This window comes from Alosa pseudoharengus, unplaced genomic scaffold, assembly GCF_046254945.1.
Source record: "Alosa pseudoharengus isolate Yale_2024_CS ecotype anadromous, Long Island Sound unplaced genomic scaffold, YU_APseudo_1.1 YU_APseudo_1.1_scf_12, whole genome shotgun sequence".
Classification (NCBI taxonomy): domain Eukaryota; kingdom Metazoa; phylum Chordata; class Actinopteri; order Clupeiformes; family Clupeidae; genus Alosa; species Alosa pseudoharengus.
This window is the reverse complement of record NW_027468587.1, coordinates 255556-281987: the sequence shown is the minus strand read 5'-3', so window position 1 is coordinate 281987 and position 26432 is coordinate 255556. Positions and strand designations below refer to the sequence as shown.

Sequence of the window (26432 nt, the reverse complement as noted above, 5' to 3'; positions counted from 1 at the left end):
CTTATCTGATTCTGAACCCTTAAGGTCACCAGAAGTGCATTTGACATTATGCACTAGATTAGAAAAGATGCAGTGGTCACACAATAGCATCAGATCAAGATGTTAAAGGTCAGATTTCACATTCAGGGATGCTTAAAGCACAGTTAAGTTTAGACTAAGGAACATTACATTTAAAGAATTTCATGAAGTTTGTGTATGGCCTTTGTGTTGAGTTACTTTGCTCTTCAAGATCAGAGAGGAGTTCACTATCAAATAATTGTTGACTAATTTTGCACACCTAGATAATTAATGTTCATATTAAAATCACAGTTTAATTTTCTCATTTTAACAGTAGCCTACTCATACACCAGTAATTCAGCCACTACAATAGCTGGTCCCAAAAAAGGTCCCATTTGGGAGCTCAAAACTGACAGTAGCCTCTGCTGGTGGTGTCATTAATTCATGCTAAGGTTACTTTGGGCTGGTCACTGCTCCCCTGACAGGAACAGACCTTGGTCATGATGAGACCTCTCCAATGGCATGTTAACCAAGAATGGGTACTACAATTACAAAACAGCCATCTCAAAAAACAAGCTGCCACAGTCAAAATGTGTTTTCTTCTATTGTATTTGTAGATGTGTCGTATTTCCCCCTTTCACACAATGACTCATGCTTCCAACCACAACTTTTATTTGATCTGCTAAACTGCTCAGAGTGCCCTGTTGAGCTTATTCGTGAACTTCTCATCTGTGTCATGATATTGGGATAAACTAATAGCATACACAAAAACTGTGTCCATATAACTCATGTTAATCAGTCATTTATCATGTTTAGTATAAGGTGAATCACGACAAAGGTTAGTTTTGTATAAAACATGGAGCAGCATCTCAAAACCAAGTTCCCAGGTATGAGTATTAAAGGACACCGTTTGGTGAAACACACCTCGGTGACTCATACACCAGCCTGTGGAATTCCCTTCTGTTCATGCAAAAGATCCACCCAAAGGGCGAGGGGGCGGGTGCCAGTAACCGGACACACCTGAGTAGTGAGTAGGGTACCTAGTAAGTTAGTAGCATCTGTCCGTTACACACCTGAGCAAGTGACGTGGGATACTGGAACATCACAGTATGCGGGGCGACACATTGAAGCCTAAATTTGACTACACATGAAATGACAATGCTAAACTTACATTCATAACCCGAATACGTTATTCTATGACAAAAGTATCAATCCCTTGAGTATGACATTAGCCTACTTTAACCCCCCCGCCGGCCCAGCAACGCAATGAGGCGTTATATCAAGCAAGTCATTTATTTAGCACATTTAACACAAAAGGGTTGACAAAGTTTCTCAATGTCGACCTACCGTGAACCTGCTACCAGCATCAGAGATGACCACTGACCATTTACACGATGCTAGATACAGTTACAGTAAGAAGCGATTTTTACCTGTAGTTCCGATTTCCATTCATGGGGTCTCTGTCCGGATCCCTCCCCGGCTCACTTTGTAAAACACCCCGTAGACACTCGACTTAGCTCTGGGAACACCAAGGTTCCCCGTTGAGAAACGGCGCTGTAGCCGCGTGTCTTCTCTCGTAAGACACTGACTTCAGTAGTCCACACTCGCTGTTTGACTGAACTCGTCTTGATGTACCGAAGTCCTCTTAATTCAGGGGGACCGAGAGGGGAGGGGGGTCTTCCGTGTCCCCGTCTACAAGTCGCTCTCACGGTATCACAACCAATCAGAAACCTCCGTCAGTGCCAGGGTTGCCTACTGGTGTTAGCCAGCTAACATTGGTTGACGAAAAGATACATTTGACAAAGTCACAGTAACCGATGAATGCGCCAAGCGATAACTTAACTCAGACACATATGATATTAACTATTCATCAACCAGATAGACTTGTTACTTGGAAGTATCCGTCCCAAAAAACCCTGTTTCCACTGACTTCTCAATACTTGGCTGGCTGACTAACATTAGCTCGCTTGCTAGCATGATTGCTAGCTGGATTCTCATCAGAAAAAAAGCGACGTCTTCTTATCGCCGAAACTCTGCTGTCATTTCGTTACAGCTTCTGACATGAAACCAAATCGCTTTCATCGATGTGGCTGACTTTCCCCTAGCCGTCACGGTGACTAAGTCGACGATTCACTCGCAGTTATAACCAGCAATTTTCAGCCCGGTTTTCGGTGATCAACTCCGTGGCTGGGGCTCTCTGGCTAGCTAAATATGGTGATCTGACGCCGACAGGAACCTGCGAGGCAATCGAGTGTTGATTGGTGGGTTCTCGGAGGTAAGGAGGAGGGTTGATACTCAAATCGGAAACACCATACGTCAGTGTGAGCGTTCATATCCACTGTTCTACACAGGTCCATGTGTTCAATACATTAACTCTGCCTCCCCCCTCCTCCACACACACACACACACACACAATCACACGATGCATTTGTTCACATAACAAATGGAATGACCCGTTACCGATATCACATTATCATTTGAATGAGATAGGCAATATGTTCTTATTTTTAAGTAGACCTATTAACAAAAGTGCGGTAGTGTTCATAATATAGCCACATCAACTTGTGAGGAAAAAACACACGAGTCATGATTAATAAAAAACATTTTTTTTAATTTTCTTTAAAAATAACCCTCCCCAACGAAGTCCCATTACTATGACATACACAGCCAAAATATGTTGCTTGTGCCCTTTCATTCAGATCTACTGGGAAGTGCTATGACAAGGACTTGTTCAGTGGCTATTTTATATTGCTTAAATCTGTGAGGGTCAAAGTGGAGCCCTCTGATAATGTACCTCTAAACTGTCTTGCCCTGTACACAATGCCTGTTTCAGAGGAGAGTGAAGTGAGTGCATCAGAAAGGGTGAGAGCTCCCATAACAAATTACAAGGGAGGTTTGTCCAAATTCCTCAGGCCCCCCATATTACCCATTAATGCCTTACGAGCTGCATCCACATAGAGAAGGCAGTAGAACAGTCCAACAATGCAGCAAACAGGGCTACTGTTCCTCTATGGGGAACCATCGTTCTTTGAAATCATATTTATGTTCTACAGGAAACACTGGCTCTAGGTTAAACAGAGGGCAATCACATGGCTGAATACCACTGTAAATGAATGTCATTTAGATCCTGCCCCCCCACCCCCCTCTCTTGACTGAATCCTTACCTCGTTATCACTTACATTTCTGATGAATTCTGTACTCAGTCTATATCAATGCAACCAAAAGTTATCAACTTATAAATACAAATCACCTTCAGAGACACAGGATTGGTACAACACTATACAAAGGCATTTTGATTCCACAATATTCCATTAAACAGGAGTCAAAACAACGGTTGGCTGACTGTCAAAAAACAAAAATCCCTTTTGATTTAAACGAGCACCCTCAGTATAAATCTGACACCTGGAGGTGCGAGGCAGGCAGTTCCAAATCAAAAGGGACCTTTCCACAGCTCCCCCTTGAGGACAACGCCTGACACTACTCACAACTGTAAAGAAAACAAACAAGTCAAATGATAAAACACAAGTGCAAAAACAAGAGAGGGAGAAATGAATTTCAGATTGAGGCAACATACAAGAGGCAGAGTACAGAGCTCCACCAGCTCGTCTACAGGACTTGAGACATGATCTGCTAAATAAAAAAACAAGGTGCACGGGTCAACTTGTCCACTAACGAGAACATGCAGTTTACAAAGCCTTGAGATGAGATGCTCGTAACCCCACGGCCCGAGGCCAGACACTCGCTTCTGTGTGGCCAACGCCCACAGCGCACCATTGGGCGTCTGCAGCCAACAGGCCTGGGGATGCAAAGGGTGACCGAGGGAGACAGGCCAGTAAAATGTGTGTTTATGTGTGTGTGTGTGTCGTTTTTGGAAAGAAGTGGCAGTGTTTAAGGCGGTGCATTGGTATACATGGGAAATCAACAAAGGTGCATAGGGGCTTCTAGAGTGTGCATAATGTATGACAGTACTTGGAGGCGGGGAGCTCTGATGCCTGAAGCCAAGCAATGGTGGCACATAACAAAACAAAAAAAACAGAAACAGAAACAATTCCGCACTGGTTGTGAACATGGTCTGTGTTCATGCATTGCACTACGCGCGTGTGAGCCAGTGCAGCACCTGTTCGCTGCGTCCTTCTCCACATGCTGGAATGTACACTACACGAGTGGGTGTCGCAAGAGAGACAAGAGAAAATGCTGGTCCGCTGTCAAGGTTGTGTCATGGACAGGCCTGTGTCCGCGAGTGTGGCTGCCAGCATTCAAGCTTCATTTGGGGAGAAAACAGCATTTTTTTTATTGCATATAGCATATTGCTCACTCCTCACCTGTGGGAGACTGTAGAGATTGCGCTGTCATGGCATGTGCATAGGAAGGACTAGGTGTTAATGGTCAGTATGGTTTTGAGACCTACTGGTTTTGGCAGCAAAGACAAAATAAAAACAAGTATTAAAAAAAAGAAACAAATAAAAAATAACAAGAGCATCTCTACAGTAAGGGGACCATTCAGTTACAGGAAGTGACACAACTAAAACAAATAAATAAATAAAATGGCATGTGAGGTGCAGCATCCCCACATGTGACGCTCGCGCCCCGCACTCGGCATGGTTGGCATCACATGTGACGCTCGCACGGCGCACTCGGCCTGGTTGGCATCACATGTGACGCTCGCACGGCGCACTCGGCATGGTTGGCATCACATTTGGCTGGTTTACAATGCTGGTTTCAGTGTTGGGTGCGCTGAGCGTAATACTTAAAGCACTCATTGGTCTGTTCTGTTCTATCTTTTTTACTTAAGGATCTTCTCGTCTTTTCTTTCTTTTTTGGCTAATTTTTGCCATTATCTGGCGCTAGCTAAGTCTATACAAAGTTTGGCTACAAATGACACTGTCCTAGTGGAGTGCACAATCAGAGTGTGCTCTCTGCACCTACAGCAATGCTACAGCCTGTTCCCCGCTCCCAGCCTGTGTACTGGGTCACACTAATGCAAGTCGTACACAGAGACAATTCATGGACGCTGGGCTTACGCGGTCTACAATGCTAACACTAAGTGCTAATGTACCATTACATTTGTCATCCATAAAGGCCATATTAAAAAAAATCTTACTTTTTCCATTTAAACAATAAAAATGTAACAATAGTCATTTATAAAATTAAAAATTTAAAATGAACACAATGTGTGTGTGTGTGTTGCATGCGTGCATGTGTGTCAAATGAACACAATGTGTGTGTGTGTGTGTGTTGCATGCGTGCATGTGTGTCAAATGTTCAAAAGGGGCGCAAACACTGTTCTCCGGCAAGGGAAGCTGATTGAGGCAGAGTTGTGGTGGCAGTCAAAAGTAAACAAAAAAAAAATATCTTCATAGGTTTCCCTATCCAGTCCTCCTCTTCATATTGCATACATGCATACATTTCATACACAGAAGGGCAAAGGTATACACATCATTAATACCGTTGAACTCTTCATTAAAAGAAAAGTATGAAAATAAAGAAATCAAAAGAAAAAGAGAGGAACTTGCAGGGGTATAGTGGGCCTGCTAAGTAAATCCAAACAGAGAAATCTTCATCATGACGATCTTCATATCGTTTCAGGGACAAGGTGCTGTGTTGAAGGCCACCTCTGCCGCTGCACTAGTGTGTATGAAGTCTGATATGGTGCATTTGAGAGGTGGGGAGTGGGCTGGGGTGGAGGGTGCTTGTGTGGCCAGGAAGCGTCTGGTGCCGCATCCAGTCTTGGTGGGATATAATGATAAAGGATATGAGGTCGAGCTGTGGGTGTGTGCTCAGGCAAAGTACATGGTCCTCAGGGTGTCATGGTGGATCTGCACAGCCTTGGCCAGTGCCTGGGGGTCCCGGCCATTACTCTGACCCGACACATGGCTGCCCTCCCCACTGGCAGAGCAGGAAGAAGAAGAGACCAGTTAACTCCAGTTCACTTCTAACAGAGACAAATGTCATAAAAGTGATTCAGCCTTATACCTTACTAACGGGCACAAAACGAACATACACACGCTACTTGATGAACTGGTAAATTCATTTTTTAACACTTCACTTCTAGCCCTTATTTTAATCATTCTTTTTAAAAGGTATCTTGTTACTTGGTTGAGGTGGGAGAAACCAAAGAGTGATTGACAGGTAAAGCTATATTCAAAATTTGTATGTGTGATGAGGTTAGGTGAAACAAAACAAAAAAGAACATGAAAAATTTAAATGGGTGCTATGACGTCTTATTTTGTAATGAGCTCAACAATGGGTTAAGTCATATTGGTGATTTCTGCTTCATTAGCACCATTAGTCATCCAGGTGCAGCCCTCCCACACTCACCTGTCGTGCTCCTTGTCCACCAGGTGGTAGCGTGCGCGGAAGGCCACAAGACGGGCGTAGTAGGCTGGCGCGGGGATGGAGACGGAGCGGGTGCAGCGCACGTAGGTGTGGCACAGCTGGTAGGTCAGGATCTGCAGCTCGTCTGCCGTGAAGCGGTTGTCATCCCACAGCACGTAGTAGTGGGAAGGCCGGCTTGTGCCCTGTCAATCAAAACCAAGATTAGCCATCATGGCAAACATATGCCCTGTCCAGTAAAAGAAGAGACAAAGCATTCATATTTGCATTAGAAATTATACTATTATAAGTTATATAAATTATACTGCAATTTTGTCTCTAATAAGACTACTAATGCAGTTACCAAAATTGAAAGTTGTGTTTTAAAGACAGACATGAATTTACAATGATGAAGTGTATAGTTGCTCAAAACAATGGCACTATATTAGCTTTTAGTGAATAATCTCAGTAAATCTGTAAACTGCAACTCTAATCTAAATAGAGATCCGTGCGCAGGTGGCCTCAGAGCAGATGGGATGGCGTGAGCCAAGAATACACGCTTCCCATCACCATGGCAACAGCTGAGCAGTGGCAGAACTTGCTCTGGAAAGTCAAAGAGCCCCTGGGGTAGCTCACCTGAATGCCAGCATGGCTGCACAGGTAAAAGTCAAACTCAAAGGGGTGAGTGATGCTGGTGTCCACGGTAGTGCCTGCTGGAATGTTGCCACTCTTCCCAATCTGAGAAAAAAGGCAAAAAACAAACAGGAAATGGATATTTCTAATTCTAATTTTCACATACCGGTAGTTAAAAAAGCAATTCTTTACAACTTCACGCATTTCCTTTGTTTTAAGGGTTTTGTCAAGGAGTAGGGGAAAAATACTTCAAAATACACACAGTCAGACTAAGCTAGTCTTCTAGCAACCCCCTTAGTAACAAGACCTAGCAACCAATCCCAGAGAGAATAGCTCCTGCGTGTGCAGCCCTGAGGTAAGAGCCTCTGGTTGTTCAGGTATGGGTATATGGGTATGCTGCAGCTTGAGTGGTCAGGTATGGGTATGCTGCAGCTTGAGTGGTCAGGTATGGGTATATGGGTATGCTGCAGCTTGAGTGGTCAGGTATGGGTATATGGGTATGCTGCAGCTTGAGTGGTCAGGTATGGGTATGCTGCAGCTTGAGTGGTCAGGTATGGGTATATGGGTATGCTGCAGCTTGAGTGGTCAGGTATGGGTATGCTGCAGCTTGAGTGGTCAGGTATGGGTATGCTGCAGCTTGAGTGGTGACTAGTTGTTATCTTACAAGAGACCTCCCTTTCAGATGCAACCCCCCCCCCTAATCATTTTAAAATGATCACTATTCATAAATGCTGCACTCTTGAACAGTCCAGATGTATTATTTCGGAGGGAGACGAACAAACAAATGGACAAACAGACTAACCCTCTCGGACTTGTCGGCGCAGAAGAGGCGGGTGTGGTGGCGTTTCTGCACCACAATGTAGGTGATCCCTGGCTGGTAATCCTTCTCCAGTTTAATGCAGGCATCTCTAATGGCCAGCAGCTCATAGTGAAGGATCTGTAGAGAGAGAGTGCAATGGGGAGATCCAGAATAATTACCTACATTATAAAAGCCCAAGCTTTTGCTGAATAAAAATATTCCCTAAATCACAAAGAAGGAACTGCACAGTCATGTTGCTTCATCCACACTGGCTGAGGTCATCCCATGAGGTCATCCACTCTCATAAACAGTGACTAATACAAATCTTCTTTGTGGCCTTTTAGATTTCATTCTTAAATCACCTATTCAATTCTTACGCAGGGATGCAAGTAGATAAGGGGCAAAGCAAGTGAGAACATTGTAAAGGTTAGTTGGGCCATAACTAGGGGTGTTCGAGAGCATGCTCTTCTGGGAGAAATGTTTGAAAAGATACTCACTTTACATGCTCATTGTATGGGTACTAAGAGTTTACAAGCTGGCATTCAACTAGAGATGCACCAATATGGAATTTTAGGGCCGATAACGATAACCAAAGGGCTAAATGGAAAAATAATTATGCATATTCACACAGCTTAGTGTGGACAGGGCCTAGGACTTTATCGGCTGATATTCCATTAATCGGGACAATAATCACATTTCATTTTTTTCACTTTTCTGCCACTAATATATGGTCCACCAATATACCATCCATCCCTACATCCAGGGTTCCCACTGACAAAAAAAATATACAATACACCGACCAATGACTTCAGAACAACCACGTAGAGTTCAAGAATCTTTTACTTTTATAGAGCGGGAGATGAATAAATGGGCATTGAATAAACAAAGTTGGGCCACTCAAGCAAGCACTAAAGCTAACAAACAGATATACACCAGTTCTCCGTGGAAATATTTGTATTAATGTATTTTAGCAATTAAATGTTAAACTGCTAAAACAAAATTCCCTGATATTCCATGACCTTCCTCCAAAAATGATAAAATTCCCTGACTTTCCATATCTGGAATAGACTTTCCAAAATTCCATGACCCGTGGGAACCCTGTACATTAAAACCTTCCTCTGATTGGCTAGATGCTCGTTGCCTTCGCTGGATGGTTGGTCATGGATGATGGTGAGGGGTTGGACCCAATCAGAGACAGACTAGGGCGTGGTGTGGTGTGGCATCAGGGTATATACAGAAATTCTTAAGTTGAATTTAATACCTTTTAATACCTTTTTTTAATACCTTCACAATATTGTTTAATACCAACACGACTTCGAGCTGCAACTAGCGGCAACCTTTCGAAATTCAGTGTTGGGGGTAACTAATTATAAAGTAACAGATTACTGTCATTTTTGTTACTTAACTTTCTGAGTAAGAAAGTGTAGCAATGCTTACAATTCAAATCAAGTATCTTATTACAGTTACTGGATACTTTGTTCCTTTTTTGCTTCAATAAAAACACTGGCCTATACACAATTATTTGTTATTTAATCCTAACCCAGTCAAGGCATCACATTCAAAAATAGGCTGTCACATTTTACAAAAATACTAGTTATTAATTGGGTGCTGCTGGAGAATGTGGGCCCCATGTGATAAAATACTTTTGGGCCTGTATGCTCCCTGTGACGAAAATTTTGAAAAATAACCCCTTAAATGGTGACTTCTGGGGAATTTTGTGGAAACTAATTGACAAATTGACTTAAAATATATTATGTATTACAATACAGCCTATACAAACCTACACAGGTTCTTATATTCAACTAATTTTAAGCAATCTATTGGGACTTTGATCTCATCACATACAACATCAAGGCAGTAACCCTATAGCTCCTGAGCAAGCTTTGAATAATGTAAAGGTAACACCTGTTAAACTAACCTTAACATGACATTTACTGAGGGTAGAAAATGTTAAATCTTATAGCCTAAACCTTATCTCAAAGCAACACTGTCAGGCCTATATTTAACCTCTATTCTGTAGTCAAGGCAGGGGTAGCTCATTGCAAATAACCCCTTATAACATGTGCATGTTTACATGTTATATTCTTGTTTTTCCCCCCATTTCATTTAATTATATATTTGTTTGAATGAAAAGGCCTTCTGCCTTAATGGGGACTTTTAATTTGAAAATGGGTTATTGTGATACTGTATGTAGGCTTATTAGACATTCTCTGGCTAGGCCTAGTTTAGGCTATGTCTGCTGCTCTTACAGCCTGTCATTGAAAACGGGATGGCGCAAATGATTACTTTTTTGGATGACAATGACAGCTGGTAGCGTAGACATACTGATAGCTTCAATGACGCATATTTATGTGGAGACAGTAGCCCTACGTGGCCGATGAGCCAGACAGTCGTCTCTTCGGTAGAAAAACGGCTCTTGTAGACTCCATATGTGACCTGACGGCATTCACTCCCATCCAGGGGCATTTATTGTCTTTTTACAGATGTGGTAATAAGCCTCTTGGCTGTTGCCAACTAGCCTAAGCCAGTCTTTGAATCTCGAGTCCTCTAACCAAATGTCCGAAAAAAAAAAATTTCCCATGACATCGTCAATGGTAGCGAACTTTTGGCAACAAGTTTAGGCAGTAAGCCAGCCGTCAGTTTGAGCATAGAGTTTGAGGGGGCGCTAAAAGTTTTTACCGCGAACGCACACTGACATATCGCTCAGGTCCTACTCGCACATATAATTAATATAATATAAATAAATTCACGCGAATTTTAGGAGATAGGCCTGCACTTAACACAAATGGAAAACATCATAGTTAGTGGTTCGAAAATGTAATACCTCATCAGATGACGTTTATTACTTTTTAATACTTTTAAATGGCCTTAAATTTGGCTAATTTCATTTACTACCTTTTAATACTTTTTACAACCCCGTGGACACCCTGGGCATGAATCATTTCTGTACGAATCTCGCATGTGACCTACTTTGTTTATCCAAAAGGTGAGGAGTTTGTATCCCTGAGTATGATATGAAAAAAGATTGAGTGCCTCTGCTGCATACTCTCATTCCCACCAACCAGGTGGCCCAAATAGCTGAGCTTACTCAATATAAAAAGGTCCCTTTCTCATGTGAAACTGATATGAGTAGTGTTTGCCGTTTCAGCTGCCAGAGGCTAGGCCAGCTGTAGAGCTGGAGATGGGTCATTGGGCAGATTCAAAGGGGCTTGGGGTTGTGAGGGCAGATTCAAAGGGGCTTGGGATTGTGTGGGGGCAGATTCAAAGGGGCTTGGGGTTGTGTGGGGGCAGGAGCCAGAGGGTCTGTTGGTACCTGTGGCAGCTGTCCTTCTGGAACACCGTCCCGGTAGAAGATGATGCGGGTGGGCTTGAAGCGTGTGGACTTATAGAACTGAATGAGCAGCTCACGCACCATATACGAGAGGTCTTCGATGATCTCCTGCCTCGGCCTCTGCACCCGCACCGTAGCGCAGTACCGGCTGGGGTGAGCATCCATGCTGCCCACCACCTAGAGATACGGAGAGAGCAGTGATGAGAAAGAGTTTTAACACAATTAATAGTCCAGAGCAACACTGTTTAAAACCACCTAGAGATACGGAGACAGCAGTGATGAGAAAGAGTTTTAACACAATTAATAGTCCAAAGCAACACTGTTTTAAACCACCTAGAGATACGGAGACATCAGTGATGAGAAAGAGTTTTAACACAATTAATAGTCCAGAGCAACACTGTTTTAAACCACCTAGAGATACGGAGACAGCAGTGATGAGAAAGAGTTTTAACACAATCAATAGTCCAGAGCAACACTGTTTTAAACCAAATCAACCTGAAATAGAAATGAGTGCAGCATGTTTAGTAGCTCATGCACACAAGCAATGGATGCATCATTTGGAGCCAATCTTTTCTCAACTGTTTGAATGAGCTGTGTTAAAGACTTAGCATAAACAATTAGCAAGTTGGCGGATAAGCCTTCGGGAAACAATGCTATGCACTGATTCAATCCAGGCCTTACCGCATGTGTGCTCCACAGGGGAATCGATAAATGGGTCAAAAGCAGCCTATCGGTAATCATTTTTGGAGACGACAGAAAACTGCTCAAGGATGCAGCCCAAGAAAAGGCTTTATAATGCCTGCTACTACACCAACACTGAGGCCTGTAGTAAGAGTTAAGCTTCTTAATGTCACATGAAATAAGTTTTTCAAAAGTAGTGGAAGTATTTCAGATGGACTCAAATTCCAAGTGACAGAAAAAGATTAGAAGTCCCTGTCAAACTACACCCACTCAATTTCTCCGACACTAACCACTTCTGGTGGCTCCTATTTCCAGAAGGAATAATCAGGATTTTTTTGCCAACCTAATCTCTTTCTACTGTTAGTCTAGGTCAATTTTTAAAAGAAATGAACCCTGAAGGCAAATCATGTTAATTATTGGCATACAACATTTTTAGGGGGTTTGAAGGGTGCTGAATTCAAATCTTCTGTATGCCAGGCTCAAAAATGTCCCATAATGCCTCAAAATGGAGAAATCCAATATGGCCGCTGCCTTCGGGACTTTAAAGGAAAATTCCGGTTTTTAGCACTTTAAGGCCCTTTTCTGGTTTGTTTTGGATGAACTAGAGTGGTGGACACCGAAATTTTGACGATTGGTCCTGTCTCGACTTTTCACTTCTCAGGGTGGCTGGAAATGGTAGGCTACTAAAACATGTCCTAAAACAACCCTTAACGTTCGTTTTCAAAACTGTGCAACTCACCGAGTGGTTAGTGGTGTTCGTTGATGTTCCAAAACAAGTAGCGTAGCGAAATACAGTTTCTGTCGTCTTTTATTTGGCATTTTGTAAAATCCCATTGATTTCTGTTAGAGATGTCCGATAATATCGGCCAACCGATATTATCGGCCCGATATTAGCATAAAAATGTAATATCTGTTAATATCGTTATCGGATTTTTTTTGCCTTAAAACCGATAACATAATGCTTGCGTTACACACAAATAGTGCCTATGCGCTCCTGAAGCGTTTACCAGCGCACAGATGATGACCTCATCAATCTGCGTCTTGAAGCATACAAACAAGCGTGGATGGCTGCAGTAACAAACTTGCTCGTGGCCGTACTAGCCCCTTGCGTTGGCCGTGACCCCCCTTTGAAAATCAGAGGTTTACAGGCCACGGTGGCCTTGGTGCCCCCTTCTTTAAATATTCTGCTTTGCGTCCTACTAATAGCGATATATATTTAACCTATGGCCTATGGCCAAATTACGCAGTGGAGAAAGTGACAACGCAAGAAAGAAAGTGCGTCCAAATTAACCAATCCTACTCATCACACAGACATCACAAGTATCAAACGAAAGAGCTTTTTCTCAGCTTTTAATCGATGTTAGCCGCTAATTGCTGTGGTGAACGGTTCGCGAGAAAAGTAAATAATATCATTCAATTTAATCATAAATTCTACCGAAGGTTTTGCGTCCATCTCCCTACCCATTCATCTCGGTGGAATACTTCAGAACCCTTCGTTTAACACATGACAAACCATATATCAGAATAAACAGCAGACCTTACCGAACAGAAAGGTGTAAAGCAGTCCCCTGTACAGTTAGCCGTTCCAGACTAATCCCGTTTTGAATTTGCAGTAAATTTCAACATACATGGATGTCTCCACATTTGGGATTTAAGTTTTACACTGTGTTTAAATTGTTCCACATTATTTCATAACGGGCCAAATACAAAACAAATATTACAAATGTCGCCTAGATATCGGTAAATCAGAGGACAGCTGACTATAAGAGTTTGTGAAAGTAGCCTGATCACAAAATGCTAAGCATGCATCTAGGCTATTTGAGTTTATTAAAGCTGAGCTGTGCTTAAATTGTTCAATACATGATTTCATAACAGGCCAAATATGAAATAAATGTTAAATATAGCCTAGATATCTGTATATGAGGAAGGACGGGTTTAGAGTGAGGGTCTGTCTTGTCTGTAAAAACAGACACCCGTGACTCATATTTGTGCATTCGTTCAATTAAGGTGATTGAGTTTTAGTTAAAGAAACAGTTCATGAAGCATCCTACAAATGCAGGCTCATTTAACACAGAAAAAGGGTAGCCTGTCATACACTATGCCTGTTATTTTAGTTGGCTTTACATTCTGCTATGTTGCACATAGTTGTTCAGGTACAATGTTTTATCATTTGTGAAGAAGTCAAATTTGCCCTATTTGTTGTGGGCATTGTCAAGATTATCTCCAAACTGTGTAATCCAAACTGTTGTTTGAGACAATTTAAAAAAAAAAAATAAACATGGCACTTATTCCCTAAATTAAGTTGAAGTATTTTTCTTATTTTGCACAGACAATTAACATTTGGAAAGCCTTGTTGCATTCAAGAATGCATCCAGTGGGGCATCACAATAACATTAAGCATGTTGTGTTAATTCCATAACAGGAGATATGTGATGTTACCTAAATTAGTTTTGAGGAAAAATAACCCACATATCGACATCGGTATCGGCTGATATCGGAATCGAAATTTGAGAGTTGGACAATATCGGCATATCGGATATCGGCAAAAAAGCCAATATCGGACATCCCTAATTTCTGTCATTGCACGTTGATATTACTGCGCCACCGTCTATGCTTCAGGTTCAAATACGAATCATACATTGCGCTGATATATTTGCTGTTAATAGTCAACGAACTCCACTAATCACTCGGTGAGTTGCACAGATTTGAAAACGAACGTTAAGGGTTGTTTTAGGACATGTTTGAGTAGCCTAGTATGCCCATTGCCAGCCACCCTGAGAAGTGAAAAGGCGATTCAAAACGAGTCAGAAAAGTCGAGACAGGACCAATCGTCAAAATTTTGGTGTCCACCACTCTAATTCATCCAAAACAAACCAGAAAAGGGCCTTAAAGTGCTAAAAACCGGAATTGCCAGCCACCCTGAGAAGTGAAAAGGCGATTCAAAACGAGTCAGAAAAGTCGAGACAGGACCAATCGTCAAAATTTCGGTGTCCACCACTCTAATTCATCCAAAACAAACCAGAAAAGGGCCTTAAAGTGCTAAAAACCGGAATTTTCCTTTAAATAAGCACATTTTCCAAAATCCTGCCTAGTCTAAATGCAGATTTCCACAAGAAAACAATTCTGAGGTGTCCTCATTTACTTAGAACAGGGCACAAACACCAGACACAAAATGTTGAAGAGAAGGTGCGAAGTAGGCAGCACTGCAGACACATTTCAAAATCATAAAACATTACAATTGTATGCCTTATTTTCCTATTCGATACACAACATGCATGTTATTGTGTATGGATGCCATAAAAACTGTGATGGGACTGCTTATAATATAGGTTTATTAGAAATATGAATCCATTTTATGAGGTCGTCTTTAGCTAGATTAGTCCCCATTTTCTATCTGATCTGCCCACAACCAGCCACACAAAACACTGACTCGTGTGGACAGCCTACAACTAAACATTGGCTAACTACTACAATGCAAATGTTAAAGTAACATAGGTAGAATACATGATATTTCAAACAAGACAGTAATCTCATAAAGAGCTGTATTATTTACATATATCAAATACTGTGAGAATGCCAAAATAGACTTCTCTTAGTTATGATACTGTATGCCTGCCAGTTAGACATCACCACTGCTGTGAATCATTTTTTCTCAATTTCCTAGTTATGGAGGTACAACATAGTTTAGAGTAAACCATATTTTTTTTTCTGAACATGGTATTGTTTTTTTTTTTTTTTGAAGATCATTAGAAAAATATATATTGTTAAGCCTGCTGGACTTGGTCAAGACCAACTATAAGATTTGGCGAGACCAATAGCCCTCGTTGTAATTTTCTTGATTTCCCAGACATGGAGGTACACCAAAACGATTGGGTGGAGTAATTAACAGTGCAGGACCACTGTAACAGATGGCAATTATGTTGAAAAGTGTATAACTCTAAAGCAGTCATGGGACAATCATATTTTTGTCTATTTATATAACATACATATTTGAAATGGAGGACCACTTATACAGGTTAAAATCAAAGGTCGATTTAAACAAACTCATACAAAAGTACTTTAAAATAATTACCATGATGAATGGACTATTCTAGTATTTACAAACAGTTAGGAATAGTTGTGTATTGCTGACAACAGGCTGAGAAATACTGGTTGCCGTGGGACTGGTTGCCGTGGGACTGGTCGGAAGCTTGTTGGAGTCATTCTTTTTGTCCAGCAGCCATTACTGTATGACGCATAGTCATGCTCTAACCAAAACACCACGTACCATACACTCCAACAAAGACATACTCAAACGCAGACACAAATTCACACATACACACACACACACACACACAGCCCATTGGTTCATCCACTCCAGCAGGCTCTCTCTGTCTCTGGCTCAGCGCTGCGTCACCACCATCGCTTGGCAACCACAAGAGTGGGATCTGACGCTCCGCAGGGCGAGGGGGGTGATGTCATTTCCTGCCTGCCTGTGACTCATACTCAAGCCATTCGCTCACTCACTCTCCTACTCCTCACTCTCCACTTCACCCCTTCACCAGATCCGGCCTGTTTTCCTCGCGCTCATCCTGCGCATGTACAGTACGTACTCTCACAAGTCTAGGGGTGGTCGCTCTGTAAACCACAAGCATGCGGAGGTACAGGCTACCACAAGTCAAGTAGGCCTTCATTATAGCTCATTATGGCTGTGTCCTCCACCTTCTCTAGGATCTTGTTACTGAAAATAAATCTTCAAAAAAAAAAAAAAAAAAGACGTTTTTGGGGTTTGGCCAAGCGAAAACACTCAACCTTTAGGTATGTGTTCCAACTGCCATCTTACTTCTTCTGTCAGTGTGTTTGGGGGGGGGGGGGCTTCAGTACATAGATCTCATGAAATTCAAGTAATGGAGGGAGGTTGTGAAACCTGTACAATATTAGAAAGATTGTAAATGCAAAGTGTAAAGGGTCACCCTGACATAAACAAAGTGTAAAGGCTAACCCTGACACCCTGACATAAGCAAAGTGTAAAGGGTAACCCTGACACCCTGACATAAGCAAAGTGTATGTAAAGGGTAACCCTGACACCCTGACATAAGCAAAGTGTAAAGCGTAACCCTGACACCCTGACATAAGCAAAATGTAAAGGGTAACCCTGACACCCTGACATAAGCAAAGTGTAAAGGGTAACGCTGACATGAGCAAAGTTTAAAGGGTAACCCTGACACCCCGACATAAGCAAAGTGTAAAGGGTAACGCTGACATGAGCAAAGTGTAAAGGGTAACCCTGACACCCTGACATAAGCAAAGTGTAAAGGGTAACGCTGACATGAGCAAAGTTTAAAGGGTAACCCTGACACCCCGACATAAGCAAAGTTGGCAGCTGAGGGTGCTGGAGTGTAATGTGCAATTGAAGCCCTATTGGGGTGGGGGTGTCACTACCCTCACATTGTAGGACTGGGTAGCTATGCTTACCGCAGTGATGGAGGGGGTGTCACTACCCTCACATTGTAGGACTGGGTAGCCATGCTTACCGCAGTGATGGAGGGGGTGTCACTACCCTCACATTGTAGGACTGGGTAGCCATGCTTACCGCAGTGATGGAGGGCTTCTTCCCGTCCCCGGCAGGTGGGTGAGTGACGTCTGCCCCAAGGAAGATGACGGGCTGCTGGAACACTGCCGACCTGAAGAGACAACAAATGAGATGTCAGTTAACACACATCTGACCTCGTCTACCTTTTCCTTCACTCCTGTTGTGTTGGATGATCATCACAAAGATAAGCACTAGGGCTGTCAATCGATTAAAAAAAATAATCTAATTAAATTACATACTCTGTGATTAATTAATCTAAATTAATCGCATATATAATTTTTGCTGTGAAAGTATTTTAAATATTTAAATTCAAATGAATCATTGAATAATCAGCATTAATGACATTAAAGTTCAAAAACTCTTTTATTATTATTTTCACTGTTCAAATAATTGCCATAATAATCTATGATATGACCTAATATGCTGAGGAAATAAATTCAAAGTGCTTCAAATTCAAATAAATTCAAAATAAAGTGCTTCGGGAAGAAGTTTTTTTTGCATACAAGGCATTTCAGGCCACAGATATAACCTAGGGCAGCGGTCCCCAACCACCGGGCTGCAGGACATTCCTAACCGGGCCGTAGCCTACGACATGAGTTTTAAAAAAAATGCATGCAAACTAAACTAAATTTAATTCGCAATAATGTCACGTTTTTACATGGCATAGGCCTATATGCAGTTGTTTGATTGCAGGCATGTTTGTATTTTGCAAGGTCTATTTTCTTACATCTGTCTGTCCCGCCTTCAACACTTTTACATACAGTATTGCCTTCAGCGCTGCGCAGCCTCAGGTCAGCTCACTTCACTTGATCAGTTCTTGGCGAACGGTAGCGTCACACGAAGTTAGCTAAACTGCTAGAATGAGCAACAAAAAACAAGCATCTTTAGCAGGTCACTGGCCAGAGTGTTTGAGTTGCGAGAGCCGCTGCAGAGATTTCTTAAAAAAAAAAGTCACCGTTAGCTGCACATTTTAGTGATGAGGACTGGGTGTCAAAACTCGCTTACCTGTGTGACATATTCGGGTTGCTTAATGATCTCAACCTGTCACTCCAGGGGAGAATGACGACTGTCTTTAAACTGGCAGATAAAGTCGCTGCATTTAAAGCCAAGCTTGATTTGTGGGGACGACGAGTGGACCGGGGTGTATTTGATATGTTCCAAACAGTAGTGGGGGTTTTGGGAGAGACTGAGGCAGGGCCCTTTCTCTCGCAGCTGGGGCGCGATCACCTTGTTGCGCTTTCAAATGAGTTTGAGCCTTACTTCCCATCCTCCAAAGATCCTCCGTTTCCCACCACGTATCTATGCGAGGCCGGGTTTTCGGCAATGACTGCAACTAAGACCAAATTGCGCAATCGACTGGACATTTCAAACACACTGAGGGTGTCACTGTCTTCCATCACCCCCAGATGGAAGCTTCTTGTTGCATGGAAACAAGCAGGGCTCCCACTGATTATATTCGTAATGCATGTTTAGTTCCCATGTTTTGTTCCCATATTTTGTTAAGCATGTTCACACTTATAAATGTAGCTTCAAGTTGTTCAATATTCATAGTTCATATTGTTCAATTTTCACTTCTTCAAGTTCACGTTTTTCACAAGAGATTGTTACCTTCACTGTTCATACATAACTGGAGCTAGTTCTTTTCAAGTAATGCATGCACAACACATATGGAACATGGAACCCCCGAACCCCCCCCCCCCCCCTCCGGTCGGTGAAAAAAAAATAGGAATCAAACCGGTCCATGGTACATAAAAGGTTGGTGACCCCTGACCTAGGGGACACAATGAAAATAAATTAATACTCCCCTCAATGTCAACACTTATTTCTTTGCATTGATGTGCGACTATAGAGTTGATGAACTCCGGTGATATGCAAATTCCTTGCTGCAGACATTGCAGAGGACTTTATTTTTTATCAACACCATCAGGCCGTTTTTTAAAAGTAAATGTTCCAATCAATGATCCAAGCAGCACGTTTTCTTCTCTCTCCTTCATTCCTTCATTTTACAGTCTAATTTTTACTGACTAGAATGACTCGGGGTCAAAGGTCATACGGAATCGATTAATCTGCACTAATTTTTTTAATCAGTTATTTTTTCTCAAATTAATTAATCGAAATTAATCAGTTATTTTGACAGCCCTAATAAGCACACCTATCAGAACTAATCTCATGACCTTTGTTCGAGATAGACTTTAACATTCCTAATGGATGAACTCGAACCACAACACATGGGGTATACAAGTGCAGCAAGGACAGACACTACATTGGTAACTTCCTTCAAAGGCAAACTCACAAAATGGCATGATATGTGGACACATACACCGCTAAAATGGCTATGTTATAAAGACACAACTGTAAGCAAGCAATCATTGCCCTTGGAAATTGTCAGCCGGTTAGAAATTGGACTAATTTAACATGACATTTTCTTTTTAATTTTCTTTTCTTTTTTACTTATTTGTTCATTTGTTGTCTGTCTTGTATGTCTGGGTGTCACGGTTACGCAGGCCACTACGCCACTCCGCCCGGCATCTTTTGTTCTGTGTGTCAATGTATTGTATGTCAGGTTGCCTAGTAACGGGGACGCTGGCCAGATGTGCCGCTCCTTTTGACCTATTTTTGTTTGATTAATGATTTGTTTGTTTGTTGTTTAATTTGTTTGATTAATGATTTGTTTGTTGTTTAATTTGTTTGTTGGTCTGTCTGTGCTAGGCTTGGGTACGCTGGCGAGTCACGCCGCTCCAGTCCAGCACATAATCGTTTTTGTTTGATTATTTGTTTGTAAACTCGGGGCATTGCTGTAAAAGAGCTTAATGCTCAGTCAAATTCCCCTGAATAAACAACGGTTGATGATGATGATGATGATGATGTTTAGCTTGTACTACTATTGTTTAGACTCAAAAAGTGACTACATTCCTATGTATGGAGGTAATTCACCAAAAATAAGACCTGTTCCACAGTGACATGTAAGTTGTATGCAGCTGTACAAGAACACGTCTGCCAAGGATGACTATCTAAAGATGAATGTTAGCACCAGCACTGTAGCGCTACATAACGACTAAGTATAAGTATAAGTATAAGTATTAAAGGTGCCATGTGTAAGAATTGAGGTAAAAATATCAAAAAAATGAACTACACGCATCAAAAGAATGAGAAGAAATTAGGACGATGATGTCATTTTAAAAATGACAAGGTATAGTGCTGCAGAGATATCAACCTGAATTAGCATGCTAAATTACTAGCCACAGCCCGACAGGTGTCATAATACCAGTTTCGGCCATGGGAGGCGGTATGCGGGCAACATAACCACCAGCCAAACTGCAATACACGTGTCTCGGTTGTTACTCTAGGGTAGACCAACTCACTTTCTGGAGGTACACTGCCCCCATCTTTTATGGAATGTGGAGTATGAATTGATTTTTTGGCGGACATTACACATGGCACCTTTAAGTATAAGTATATATACTCTTTTGATCCCGTGAGGGAAATTTGGTCTCTGCATTTATCCCAATCCGTGAAATAGTGAAACACCCTCAGCACACAGTGAACACACAGTGAGGTGAAGCACACACTAATCCCGGCGCAGTGAGCTGCCTGCAACAACAGCGGCGCTCGGGGAGCAGTGAGGGGTTAGGTGCCTTGCTCAAGGGCACTTCAGCCGTGCCTACTGGTTGGGGTTCGAACCGGCAACCCTCCAGTTACAAGTCCGAAGCGCTAACCAGTAGGCCACAGCTGCCCAGTAGGCCACAGCTGACTAGCAGACTGCTATTATAAAAAAACTTGTCATCTAGTAAAAATCAACCCCTTGTTGATTGTTGTGAAACCGCTACCTCAAAGTAGCTTGTAAACACTCTACAACTCAGGACAAACTCACCGTTGGTGTGGCACCAAGATGTTGTTGATGCCACCAAGCTTGACGTTGATCTTGAGGCAGAGGTTGGAGAGGGTCTGAGGTGACGTCTTCACCACGTTCTTCACCTGAACACACTGAGTGGCCATTCCCAAGAGGGTGTCCCCTACCCGCTTCACCTCAGCTAAGTGGAGAAAGGAGGGAGGGAAGGAAGGAAGGAGAGAGAGAGAGAGAGAGAGACAGAGAGAGGGGGGGGGAGGGAGGGAGGGAGGGAGAGGGAGAGAGAGAGAGAGAGAGAGAAAATGCTTTATCTACATGAAGAATTAGGGGACATTACATTACAATTGTCACTTTCTGCTTTTCCGTAGTTGAAATGAACAACTAGTTTGTGTTAAACAGCTGATGACGTATTGTTATTCAAAGAGTTGACAGTAATCATTGAGAGGAAGAAATGGACTGTACTGCTGTCCAACTGAAACTGTGAATAAGAAAAGTCTTCCCATCCCCTTACCGTAGACCGGGGTCTTGCCGGGCAGGATGACGATGATGAGCTGCAGGCCGGCGTAGGTGTTCTTCAGGTGTCGGAACATGGGCTCCACGCTGTCCGCTCCCTGTGCGTACTTACAGAAGCACGGCTGCCCCTGGATGGGCATCCCAGCGTCCTTGGAGATCTTACGCAGCTGGTCGGTGAAGTTTCTGAAATACATGGTTCCATTACATGAACAGCGAGACTTCAACCATCTCAAACAAAACTAAACCAGACCACACAAGTCTAAACTCTTAACTGCAATTTTGTCTACATACTAGCTACCTGTTACAGCCTCAACGCTACAGCAACTGGCTTGTGCTTAAACTCGTTTGTCTTATGTAATGTGTACCTGGGGCTTTTACAGAGAAAATCTGCCACTGCACCACAGCTGTGTCATTGGAACTGAGGTGTCGTGAAAACTATAAGAGCAAACATTAAATATACTGGGGTGGGACAGCTTCTCTCTCTTACAGGCAGGAACAGATGGTCAGAATCACGCATGCAGAACAAATGGGGGAAAACAAATTGGCTTTAATATTTAGCACAAGCCTCAGGGAAAACATGCTGCTTTAAATATGTACTTTTAGGAGCCCTTAAAACATGCTGCTTTAAATATGTACTTTTAGGAGCCCTTAAAACATGCTGCTTTAAATATGTACTTTTAGGAGCCCTTAAATATGTACTTTTAGGAGCCCTTAAATATGTACTTTTAGGAGCCCTTAACCCTTAAATTCTAAGAGAAGAACGCAGAACGTGCAGAAGTGAGCAGGTGGCTGTGGGAGATTTAAAGTAAAAAAGTGAGTGAGTGAGTGAGTGAGTGAAGCTTACTTGAGCACTTCCTCGCGGCACTGTTTCTGTGGAGCGAAGCAGGCGATGGCCCAGACTTTGATCTCAATGCCGTTGTAGAACTGCTTCCCTCTCATGTCCCACACGCCCTGGTTTGGAGTGGCGATGGCTCGGTTCTGTAACGACAGGATGGCAAAAAGAAAGATTCACCGTCAAACAGTGGAGGGTTATTTCCCTAAAAAATGAAGCTCTGCACAGGAAGTTGTGTCTGCTCAAACCTGTCTGAACAGGGACGGAAGTAAAACTGAAATCAAAACAAGACCAGCACAGTAAGACCCACATGCCTTGCAAACATTTTTAGAAGGTGTGAGGTTTCGAGGTCTGAGGTTTAGAAGGTGTGAGGTTTCGAGGTCTGAGGTTTAGAAGGTGTGAGGTTTAGAGGTCTGAGGTTTAGAGGTGTGAGGTTAAGAAGGTGTGAGGTTTAGAGGTCTGAGGTTGGCAGCTGTCCATTTTGGTTTATTTTGTGGGGAAAATATGGGGAACAGAATCTGTACAATGATAATGAAAATTAGACCACAACAGAAGATGGAGAGTTCCTCACCCGACCACCGTACTGAAGGATCGGAGCAGGCAGCACTCGTCCAGTCACCTCCGCCATGTCGTCCTTCACCTTGATGCCGAACTCTTGGATGTAGGGGTCCAGGTTGAAGTTGGCATTCTTCATCTGGGAGTAGCCACACAAACTCAAAATCAGGGTCGAGCTCACATGACAGATGGAAGGGTCTGCGCTGTCACATTTTAACAACCCTTTACTGTGGATTGTAAACACTGCAACAGAGGGGCTACTTCATGGGAAGCAAATTATATAAATAAATAAATAAAAATATAGTGGAACTTTCTCTTCATAATATATATAGTCCATGCAAATTACAATGCTTACAATGAGGTGGAACTTTCTCTTCTTAATATATATAGTCCATGCAAAGAGAAACAGTCAATAAATGCAGTCCTAAAAAGTAGTCCTAAAAAACGAATTAGTGTTTTTGTTATGCCACTTTTTAATCAATGACACTGAATGATTGAAAACAAGCTCTTCATTCACATAGTAATGCTCTGGGTATGGTTTATCACAAAGGACATTATGAGCTATTTCAATGACAAGAGACACTGGTCACAGCTGGTGGAGTGCAAGTGGGTGTGAGACTCTCAATGAGACTACATAATTACTTCCCACCAAAACACGCTTAGTTAAAATAAGCAGTGTGTGGTCAAAGAACAGGTACAGATCAGGTTTCACTAACAGTATTTTCACCTAATACGCAACCTCTGCACTGGATCAACTACACTTGCAGGTACACAGTGAGCAGGGCCTTCAGTAAACTCGACTCTGTTCTTTTCAGAGGCAGAGAGTAAGCAGAAATGTATATGCAAACTTAAGGATTTCAAGCTACCTTGCCCTTTTCAAAACTGAGATGCTGCATTCATGTGGGATTTCCGTAGCGGAATAGCAGAGTCATCAACAACTTGTACTAGCATGTCCAGTCAGCACTAGCATGTCCAGTCAGCACTAGCATGTACTAGCATGTCCAGTCAGTGCAACAGAAGTTAAGTTAAGTTATACTGTATAGTCCTGTTCATACACACACTAGGAGCACACCCACAATCGGAGCACACATACACACCCGAGCAGTGGCAATGGGCCTTAATCCGGCGCCCAGGGAGCAGTTGGGGGTTAGATGCCTTGCTCAAGGGCACCTCATCCATGGATGTGGATGTGGGATAGCGCTGTTCAATCACTCCCCCCCCCACCCACATCTACCAGTCAGGGATCAAACTGGCCACCCTTCGGTCACAAGTCAGATTTCCTAACCAGTAAGCCAGTGCATTACAACCCAGCTGAGAAACACTGAATATGTGATCAAAGCTTCAAAAAGCTAAGAAAACTGAATTACTTTGTAATTAAATGATAAATAATACATTTTGTGTGTGTATATCCAGCATATTACTGTCAAACTATCCAACCTTATCACAAACATTTTATTACAAAACCAGTTTACAGATTAGCAATCTGAAGTAATTCAAATGAACTGTGATTGTCAATCAAGTACATAGTAAATGTGGACACTCAAGACAAAAAATGGGGCCTACTCTTTGTTGTAGTACAGCCTCCAACCACTAGGTGTCAGCACTCACCAGCCGGCTGATCTCCTCCTGTCTGTCCGGTGCAGAGCGGGCTGTGGCTTTGATCATGGTGGAGGTCTGATTATCAGTCAGTTTCTTAATGCAGCGCTGACCTGCTACTATGTTACAAACCTGTCGGGGGAGAAAATAACAAAACAAAAGTGTCGTTTCAGATTCACCCAACATATGCGGAACAGGTCAATCCCATTCGTTAGTGGGACGTTAGGGGCTGATATTTGACTCCTGGCGTGGCTCACCTCCAGGGGCAGGTAGGTGTGCTTCTGCTCCTGCCCCACCTGCAGGCAGGGCAGGTGGGGGTACTTGAGCTGCAGATTATACTTCTGCTTGAAATACTGTGCTACCGTGCACTCCACTGTCTGCCCACTCTCCAACTGGAGGGGAAACCTGGAGGGGAAACAAGAAGAACGTAAACAAAAGGAAACATCTGAAAACTGAGATGAGAAAGGGAACGTTGTCTAGTTTGTGTGGCACTGATATAATGGGTGTTAGTGAACTGGCAAATGCAGTTTTCATTAGAATTTAAGGTCTTTATTTTTCTTAATTTAAAGGGAAATTCCAGTATTTAGCACTTTGAGTCCCTTTTCTGGTTTGTTTTGGATGAACTAGAGTGGTGGACACCGACATTTTGACGATTGGTCCTGTCTCGACTTTTTTGACTCGTTTTGAATCGCCTTTGACTAGTCAGAGTGGCTGCCAGCAGGCATACTGTAGGCTACTCGAACAGGTCCTAAAACAACCCTTAACGTTCGTTTTCAAATCTGTGCAACTCACTGAGTGGTTAGTGGTGTTCGTTTGTTGTTCCAAAACAAGTAGCGTAGCGAAATACAGTTTCTGTCGTGTTTTATTTGGCATTTTGTAATATCCCATTAATTTTTGTTGGAAGACTCATTGCACGTTTATATTACTGCGCCACCGTCTATGCTTCAGGTTCAAATATTGAGCGGTTGTGAATAGTTCCACAATAGCAAATAAGACGGCTGGAAATCATACATTGCACCAATATATTTGCTTTTAATAATCAACGAACACCACTAACCACTCGGTGAGTTGCACAGTTTTGAAAACGAACGTTAAGGGTTGTTTTAGGACATGTTTGAGTAGCCTACAATATGCCTGTTTGCAGCCACTCTGAGAAGTCAAAGGCGATTCAAAACGAGTCAGAAAAGTCGAGACAGGACCAATCGTCAAAATGTCGGTGTCCACCACTCTAGTTCATCCAAAACAAACCAGAAAAGGGACTCAAAGTGCTAAATACCGGAATTTTCCTTTAAGGTCTTAATTTAAGGTCTTAATTTTTTTTTAATTTAGAAGATGATTCCAAATTAAGCTTTTCGACTATATCCTGCTTATCTATATTCCAAGAAGAGAGGATTTCTTTGTCTTAAGGTGACTGTGCGGCGAGAAACACGTGCAGACAGGTGTGGCAGACAGGTGTGACAGACAGGTGTGAGCAGACAGGTGTGAGCAGACAGGTGTGACAGACAGGTGTGAGCAGACAGGTGTGACAGACAGGTGTGAGCAGACAGGTGTGAGCAGACAGGTGTGAGCAGACTCACGTCTGGTGGCTGGCGGGCCGACGTGTGACGTTGCAGACTCGGTACTTCCTCTTCATCTGACCACAGTGAGTCACCTCCACCTTCAGACCTGCCAACAGTCACACACGCACACGCAGACGCACACGCACACACACACACACACACACATGCACGCATCAGACAGGCCATACCCCAGCTGTTTCAGCTA

At 42.6% G+C, this 26432-nt stretch overlaps 2 protein-coding genes across 7 annotated transcripts in view; both read right to left on the bottom strand.

Moving 5' to 3' along the window:
• ago3a (argonaute RISC catalytic component 3a) overlaps positions 1–2187 on the bottom strand; it is a 106215-nt gene extending 104028 nt beyond the window's left edge. For all 5 annotated transcript variants that reach the window (XM_076279661.1, XM_076279664.1, XM_076279662.1 and 2 more), the window contains exon 1: positions 1428–2187. In XM_076279661.1, the coding sequence (XP_076135776.1) occupies positions 1428–1446 (19 nt within the window). In that variant the 5' untranslated portion in view covers positions 1447–2187. The remainder of the gene's footprint in view (positions 1–1427) is intronic.
• Positions 2188–3665: 1478 nt separating this feature from the next.
• ago1 (argonaute RISC component 1) overlaps positions 3666–26432 on the bottom strand; it is a 39197-nt gene continuing 16430 nt past the window's right edge. For both annotated transcript variants that reach the window (XM_076279658.1, XM_076279659.1), the window contains exons 7-19: positions 26246–26333; positions 24926–25073; positions 24681–24800; positions 23089–23211; positions 22530–22663; positions 21684–21868; positions 21197–21356; positions 17326–17416; positions 11055–11249; positions 7745–7879; positions 6946–7047; positions 6316–6515; positions 3666–5883 (exon numbers count right to left, since the gene is read on the bottom strand). In XM_076279658.1, coding sequence (XP_076135773.1) covers positions 5775–5883; positions 6316–6515; positions 6946–7047; positions 7745–7879; positions 11055–11249; positions 17326–17416; positions 21197–21356; positions 21684–21868; positions 22530–22663; positions 23089–23211; positions 24681–24800; positions 24926–25073; positions 26246–26333 — 1790 coding nt within the window. In that variant the 3' untranslated portion in view covers positions 3666–5774. The remainder of the gene's footprint in view (positions 5884–6315; positions 6516–6945; positions 7048–7744; positions 7880–11054; positions 11250–17325; positions 17417–21196; positions 21357–21683; positions 21869–22529; positions 22664–23088; positions 23212–24680; positions 24801–24925; positions 25074–26245; positions 26334–26432) is intronic.